The 8,285-nt window shown below is 45.9% G+C and overlaps 1 protein-coding gene across 1 annotated transcript; it reads right to left on the bottom strand.

The window, feature by feature from the left end:
* Positions 1 to 2,742: 2,742 nt before the first annotated feature.
* LOC134286397 (uncharacterized) lies at positions 2,743 to 7,929 on the bottom strand. The gene has a single exon (XM_062848010.1). The coding sequence runs from the start codon at positions 7,927 to 7,929 to the stop codon at positions 2,743 to 2,745; it is 5,187 nt and encodes a 1,728-aa protein (XP_062703994.1).
* Between the last annotated feature and the right edge of the window lie 356 nt (positions 7,930 to 8,285).

Here is an 8,285-nt window from a genome sequence, read left to right on the forward strand (position 1 = left end):
TCACGATGGACTAGACACCCTTTAGTGCACTGTTCCTCATCGTAATCGACGATGTTCTGGTAGGTGCGATTGATCGTGAATCGAATCGTGGGTTGCTGTGGCAGTTTATTACCACAGACAAAAGACGTAACACCTAGAACAATATTAGCGAAAATTCATCGTCCAAATCACACTACCGTCACCTGAGTATTACGTATAAAAGTCCGAAAAACATAACGCTGGGGGGAAGAACATTCCCGGTAGAAATCCCTGAAGGAATCCCGGGAGGATTTACTGAAGGAATTCTGAGAGGTATATCTGGTAGAATTGTGAGGGAATCTGAGCTGAATGCTTGGTAGGAATCCCTGAAATAATCACAGAAGAAATCCCGGGAGGAATTGCTGTATAAATCCCGAGCGAGGATCCTGGCTTGAAGAAAGTATTCCATTAGGATTCTCTGGATACGTTTCGACAGAACACTTTGAAAGTATACTAAAATGAATCTGTGAAGTAAACAATTCCAGCAGAAATCCATGACAGAACGGTGGTTAAAATTTCTGAAAGAATCCTCTCAGGATTTTCTAAAGCAATTCAGGCAGAAATCTCTGAAGTTTTTCCTGAAGGAATCCCATAAAGAATACCTGATGGAATCCTGAGAGAGATCATGATTGATCATGATTCCTGGTGACTTCTTGCCCTGCCGATTAAAAGCTGAGCAAATATTCCTGTTAGAATCATAGAAAATGTCTCTATGATCTAGGATTGCCTGAAAAAAAAAACTCGGAAGAAATCTATATTTTATCATTTTTTACGGGAGGAATCACTTAAAAAGTCACAGCAGGAATGCGGGAAGGAATCTCTGAAGGATTCCAGCACAAATTCCTTAAGGAATGTAGAAAAGAATAATTAAAAGTATCCTTTCAGGGTTTTTCACCCCACTCTCTAGCCTCTACCTAACTGTCTCTTTACTCTCTATTCCAACCCCCTATCCTATGCTCTATCATAACCTTCTACCCTACCATCTGCCCTATCCTCTACCTCATACTCTACCATAACCAGTGCCCTATCCTTCAGCGTACCCTCTAGTCTATATTGTGCTTAATTATACCGTCTACCCTACTCTCTACCCTAACCTTTTTCCCACCCTCAACCCTACTTTTTTCCCTACCGTCTACCCTACCCTCTACCCTAACCTTCTACTCCACTCCCTCTACTCTATCCTTCACCCAAACCCTCTGCCAGACCGTCTGCTCCACTGTTTACCCTATCCACTACCCTACCATCTACCATGACCCTCTGTCCTTTTTCTCATAAAGCCCGATCAATAGATGCGCGTATTGCATGGTATCATAGCTCAAACTCTCATACCGTGGCCGCCATCTTGGATATGGTTCACCATCTATTACAATATGGCGTTAAATATCGATTTTTGATTTCTACTCATCAAACCCGATCGATCGATACCCATATTGCATGGTATCATTGCTCAAACTACCATTCTGTGGCCGCCATCTTGGATATGATCCGCCATATTGAATTTCAAAATGGCGTCGGATATTCATTTTTGAGTCTACTCATGAAGCCCGATCGATAGATACCCATATTGCATAGTATCCGAAGCAGCATTGCCGTTAAAAAGCATATATTCTGGAGTTTTGACCGCCATCTTGGTACCTAAGCCGCCATCTTGAATTCTAATACCCCTACTACCACCTCCACATACTAAGGAATGTGTATGCCAAATTTGATTGAAATTTTTTGACGCACTCCAGAGTTATGCCGGAACATTCATACATATATACAATACATATATGTACATTCATATCAACATACAAATAAACAAACATACAAACATATAAACATACAAGCATATAAACTTACAATCAAACATACATTGACCTTTTTATGTATTGATTAACAACTCTGCCGAAGAAATGAACTATAAATAATGTCAAGATTCTAGGGAAATATGTTTTTCTTCTCATTGGAAATGAAGCTCATAGATGGTGACAATGTGTAATATTTGCAGCATCGTTTACGCCACCTAGTGAACCAGTCACAAACTATATTGACCACTATGAGCATGGTATGGGTGTGGAGACCATCTTCCCTGAAGAAAGTATTCTAAAATTTTGCATAATTCTGAAAATATTCACATCAAAAGGACTGTCCTATTTATAGGACGCTGGGCGTTCGGGGCATCTGTCCTATAAATAGGACGCTGGGCGGATATGGGTTAAGCAGGATTTGTCACTCAATGCCATGGTAGAAAATGTTAAGAATCAATCTATAAATACTAATGCATTCTATCTGATATAACAAAAATCAATTTGAGCATGAACAGTTGGTTTTCTCACAATCCTGCGTGTCTCTGACAGAAGCCGGATTCAGATTTGCTCCAGCATGTAACAATTTTGAAATATGGCTCAATTTATGGCAAAATATGTGTTTACGGCGGACGACGACCGTTGAGGGCACACGAAGCAGGCGAATCGGACGGAATGATTCTCGAAATAAAAACACGGCGTAATACAACTGAAATGGACTGTATTAATTATTTTTGAGACGAGTACAAAATTAGCATGTGCTTTTATCTAGAAGTAGTCCAAGAATGAATTCCTCCTTTGTTCCTCTCGACGTTGTAGCAGAAGGGTGTCGTTGAGTTCATCGCCAACTACAGGGGTGTAGCAAGTGATTCACACGGCGACCATCAGCTGGTGGGGAAGTGAACACGAACATCATCCCCCCCTTGAGGCAACAGACTCAATCACATGGCAGCGGCACAAGCTTATGCACCGGACGTTGATACTCCGTCTGTCCTCGACGTACGGTCACGGTACGGACTATACCATATTGATCCGGATGAGTTTGGGTGATTCTAGCAAGCTCCCACGACGTTGGCGGCAGGTTTTCACCCTTGATGACAACTAACTGTCCGGGAACCAGGTTTTGCTGCAAAGCTTGCCACTTGTTCCGAGGCTGTAACGTAGAAAGATATTCGCTGCTCCAACGAGACCACACTTCGTTAACGTATCGAGAAAGTCGTTGCCATTTGTCTAGACGATTCTCTTGAAGGTGGCTGATATTTGGTTCAGGTAGAGCATTGAGCGGGTGCCCAATGATAAAATGTCCAGGCGTAAGAGCGTCGCACGATTCTGGTGATGTTGACATTGAGCAAAGCGGACGTGAGTTTAAGCAAGCCTCAATTTGGGCGAGAACAGTTGAGAGATCCTCGAAAGTCAGCGCAGTATTTCCGAGTACCACACGAAGATGTTTCTTCATAGCTTTAACGGCTGCCTCCCAGATTCCGCCCATGTGGGGGGCTGAAGGCGTGATGAAGGTCCACTTGATTCGGATGTTGGTGAGGTATCGGCTGACAGCTTCATTGAATTCCTTCGATTGCAGATGTCTCCGAATTTCCCTATCTGCACCTACAAAGTTGGTTCCGTGATCGGACCACAGCTCCGCACATAGTCCGCGTCGACTGATGAAGCGTTTCAAAGCGGCTAGAAAAGCGTTGGTCGACAAATCCGTAACTGCTTCAAGATGGATCGCCTTCGTCGAAAGACACACGAAGACAGCAACATAGCCTTTAGTAGTTTTCGCGGAACGTAAATTTGAGGTGCGAATAATGAGGGGTCTTGCGTAATCTACACCACAATGCAGAAACGGTCGGGCTGGCATCGTTCGAACTGCAGGCAGGCTGCCCATTAACTGCGTTGCTGCTTTCCCTTTCATGCGACAGCAAATGTAGCACCTGTCCACGAAGGATCGCACCAATGCTTGACAGCTAACTATCCAATAACGTTGGTTCAGTGTGGCAATCATGAGCTTTGCCCCTGCGTGCAAGTTTTGCTCGTGTATTTCCAACAGAAGCAAATGAGTATAACGATGATCCTTCGGTAGTACCACCGGGTGGCGGACATCATACGGTTGATCGGAGTTTTGGAGTCGACCGCCGACCCGCAAAGTTCCACTGGAGTCGACAAACGGGTATAGCGCCTTCAGTTTGCTGCTGTTTGGTAATGCTTGTTGCTTCTGCAGTGATTCCAGTTCTGCCTTAAAGCAATCGTGTTGAGCTGCTCTGGCCAGTTGCATACATCCATCGTTAACTTCATCCGGAGTTAGGGATCCACATTTTTTTGAATGTCCCCTTAAGCTGGCCAACATGTTGTACATGAAACGATTTACCCAACAAATACTACGACGAGCACGAGGTAGACTTGAAGAGCGGCAGAGTAGCAACTTCTCAACAACGTAGTCGTAGGGTGTACTTGAACCTGTACTCAAACAAGTTATCGTATTTCGCGCTTCCAAAAGATCATCGTCATTTATGTCAAGTTGCTTTGATTGTGGCCAGCTTGTTTCAGCCTCATGGAGCCAGGCGCGGCCCCTCCACCAAAGCGGATGGACGACCAGAGCTGTCGGCGAGATGCCTCTCGATGCACAATCAGCAGGATTATCTCTCGTAGACACATGATTCCAATGTTGTATTGGTAGATGCTCCAAAATTTTAGAAGTACGGTTGGCAACAAAAGTTTTCCATTTTCGCGGGTGCGAGCCCAGCCATTGTAGCACTATGGTAGAGTCGCTCCATGCATACAGTTCCACATCCAAGTGCGAAAAAGATTCCATCAGCTTCATCATCAAATCGGTCAGCAATTCCGCCGCCATTAACTCAAGACGTGGCAGAGACACCTGCTGGATTGGCGCTACTTTCGTCTTTGCGGCCACGAGATTGGTTTGAATCCGTCCTTCATGATCTTCTGAGCGAGCATATACTACGGCGGCATAAGCTGCTTCAGAGGCATCCGCGAAGCCATGGAGCTGCAGACGCCCCGTGCCATGTGGAATCCATCGCTTGATCCTGATCCTTTCAATGTGATGTAAGGTCTCCTTCAACTCGATCCATTCTTCACATATTGTCGCAGGCAATGGATCATCCCAATTTAGATTGTAAAGCCAAAGGTACTGGAATAGTATTTTGGCCTTTATAACCACTGGAGCGATCCATCCAAATGGATCAAAAAGTTTAGAAGCGTCGGGAAGTAGTTGTCGTTTAGTGTTTGGACTGTGAATATCGAAGGTGACCTTGAAATAGAACGCGTCGTCCGATGGGATCCATCGTATCCCAAGAGCCTTTACGGCATCACCTTCATTTGGTAGCTCAATGGAAATCGCTTCGTCATGAGATGTGTCCGTTTCCGCATCGAGCAGCTTCGGTTCATTTGTTGACCATTTACGAAGAACGAATCCTCCAGAGTTGAGCACATCGACTAGTTCATCCCGTAGAAATTCAGCTTCCTCAACGGTATCCGCACCCGATAGCAGATCGTCAACGTAAAAGTTTTTAGGAATGCGGCTAGCAGCTAGTGGATGCAGCTCTCGATTGTCCTCTGCGATTTGATGAAGGGTTGCTACGGCTTGATACGCTGCACTTGCCGTACCGTATGTGATGGTGAGCAAACGGTAATGTTCCAATGGGTGGTTTGGATCTTCACGGAATACGATGCGTTGATAATCTGCATCCTCTCGGGAGACAAGAATTTGCCTATACATTTTTTGGACGTCAGCGCAAAATGCAATCTTATATGTTCGCCACCTGGCGAACACATTAAAAAGCGGCTCGTTCACGTTAGGTCCTACGAGTAAACGATCGTTCAGCGAAACACCGGAATCACTTTTGTTTGAAGCGTCGAACACGACACGGAGTTTGGTGGTCGTACTGTCGGCTTTCCATACTGCATGATGCGGAAGGTAGAAGCACTTCTCTGGAGCGATCGCTACCTCCGTCGACGGAACCCGAAAAATATCCACTGCACGCTGTTCATCCTCGGTCAGCTGTTTTGGCTTAGGGAGCTCTTCTAGTTCCCAAAATCTCCTCAGAGTTTGGTCCAAGTTTATGTCGGCTGTGCAACTTAGACCAACTGATGTTCGACGGTCGGAGGCACGTGAACTCGTATCAAAGCGACCACCAACCAGGTAACCAAAGATTGAGTTCTGCGCGACCGGAACACCTCGTGGATCCAGGAGTTTCCCAGGTTCTAAAATAGAAAAGAAAACCTCGATCCCCAACAGTAAATCGATTTTACCACTGCTGTTGAAATTGGGATCTGCAAGTGGCATTTCATCAAAGGCACTTGAATCGATGTCGAACGTTTCACATGGCTGATTTGGAACCAGGGTGTCCATAATCAGCGCTTCCACCACGATGATAACTTGGTCGTCGAATCGCGATGATATTTGGAGCATCACCGATCCCCGAGCTTTGCTTGGTTCGCTGTCACTGATACCGCTGACAAGGATGACAATGTTGGCATTCCGACGTTCCAGGCCAAGGCGGTTGAATGCTTGCTTGATGATCAGTGTGTTCATGCAGGCGGAATCCACGATTGCCCGCGCATTGTGGAAGACATTGTTCTTCCCCTTGATTTTGACGGCAGCAGTTGGCAACATACTAATGAAGTTAGTTGTGCAGCTGGTCTTCACTTCTGTGACAAGAGATGTCACCTCTCCGGACACCGACTCCTCTGATGGTACTTCGGTTTGCTTCGAAGCTGCAACCTCTCCATGAAGCTGGCCAGGGTTTGAAGTTGAGCTGAAGCATCCAGTGCATAACAAAGAATGGTGTCTTTGCTTGCAATGTTTGCACGTCGTTGTGGAGGTACAATTTTTCGCTGGGTGTGTCGTTTTGAGGCAGTTGAAACAAAGTTTTGCGTTTCGAGCCAAGTCGCGTCGTTCTGCCACCGAAATTTCACGGAAGTCGGCGCACTGATAGATCGTATGAGCTTCGTAGCAATGTGGACAGGTTTGTTGAGTACTTGTACTGAAACCGTGCACAGCCCTGCTTGATGAAGTCGCCTTTGCGCTTGGGTCTAATTTCCGTTCTGTTTTTACTGTTGTGTCCGTACGTCTGGAAAAAGATGCACACGACTCCAGAGCATCACATCGCCGCTCGAGGAACTTCAAGAATTCGCCAAACGTGGGGTTTACTTCTTCTACGGTTTTTTGGGCCCACATCGTGCGAGTTTCGCGGTCCAGTTTCTCCAACAGCAGGTGAATCAACCAGGGATCTCGAGTCTCATGCTGCGGTCCAAGTGCTTTAAGCTGTCTCACAACTTCGTCGGATGTGGCCACAAGCTTTCGTAATCCAACTAGAGATGCTGTTGACACTGACGGCTGGTCAACGAATTCCCTGACTAATGCCGAGACGGTGTCCTTTGGTTTGTTGTAGAACTCGTCCAGTCTGTTCCAAACTTCAATGTAGTTTGCATCGGTAATAGTGAAGGCACTCACCATCTTCTTCGCGTCACCGTCCAAATGTGCCAGCAAATACTGAAGTTTCACTGAATTTCGGAGATTTTTCGTGTGGACGCAGCTCTCGAACAAGTCCTTGAACGAATTCCATTGCTTCCTATCACCGTTGAAGATTGGTAGTGAGATGGTAGGTAGACGGATATCGACACCAGTCCCGAAAACATCAGCAACAGGTCCGCCGACACTCATCGAATTCACACGCCCGGCCAATTGTGAAACGGTGTTTGAAGCTGCTGCCTGTGACGTCATCAGCAGTCTTTGTGATTCAAGAAGCAACTTGATCGCATCTTCGATGTTGACGTTAGCACCCGGGGTTTCGAGGAATGTTCCTTCGCTGCTTCCTCTTGGGTTAGCGTTATCGATGGTTTCCACGTAGAGTCCCTTCGTTTCGTAATAGAGCTTCTCAAATTCCAAGCGGTGATTGAAGATAGAGGAAACTTCCACAAGAGCATCGGTGGTTTCTTCAAGTTCACTCTGCACTTTATCGAAATTGTCATACAAGTCCGTAAGCTTATTCAGCCGCTCCTGTATCTCTCCAACCGGCGGCTTACGATTATTCACTGAACTTGCATTTTTGTGTTCCCACTTCATCCTCTCAAACAGCACATCGCGACGTTTTCGAAGCGCGTCCATAGCGGCTCGCGAACTATCCGGCTTCCGAAGGTCCAATGTTTACGGCGGACGACGACCGTTGAGGGCACACGAAGCAGGCGAATCGGACGGAATGATTCTCGAAATAAAAACACGGCGTAATACAACTGAAATGGACTGTATTAATTATTTTTGAGACGAGTACAAAATTAGCATGTGCTTTTATCTAGAAGTAGTCCAAGAATGAATTCCTCCTTTGTTCCTCTCGACGTTGTAGCAGAAGGGTGTCGTTGAGTTCATCGCCAACTACAGGGGTGTAGCAAGTGATTCACACGGCGACCATCAGCTGGTGGGGAAGTGAACACGAACAATATGCGATTTTGTTAGTTTTGACCATT

This window comes from Aedes albopictus, chromosome 2 (assembly GCF_035046485.1).
Source record: "Aedes albopictus strain Foshan chromosome 2, AalbF5, whole genome shotgun sequence".
NCBI classification, from domain to species: Eukaryota; Metazoa; Arthropoda; class Insecta; order Diptera; family Culicidae; genus Aedes; species Aedes albopictus.

Coding starts and splice junctions, on each gene's coding strand:
- LOC134286397 (XM_062848010.1), bottom strand. CDS start 7,929: ATGGACGCGCTTCGAAAACGTCGCGATGTGCTGTTTGAGAGGATGAAG.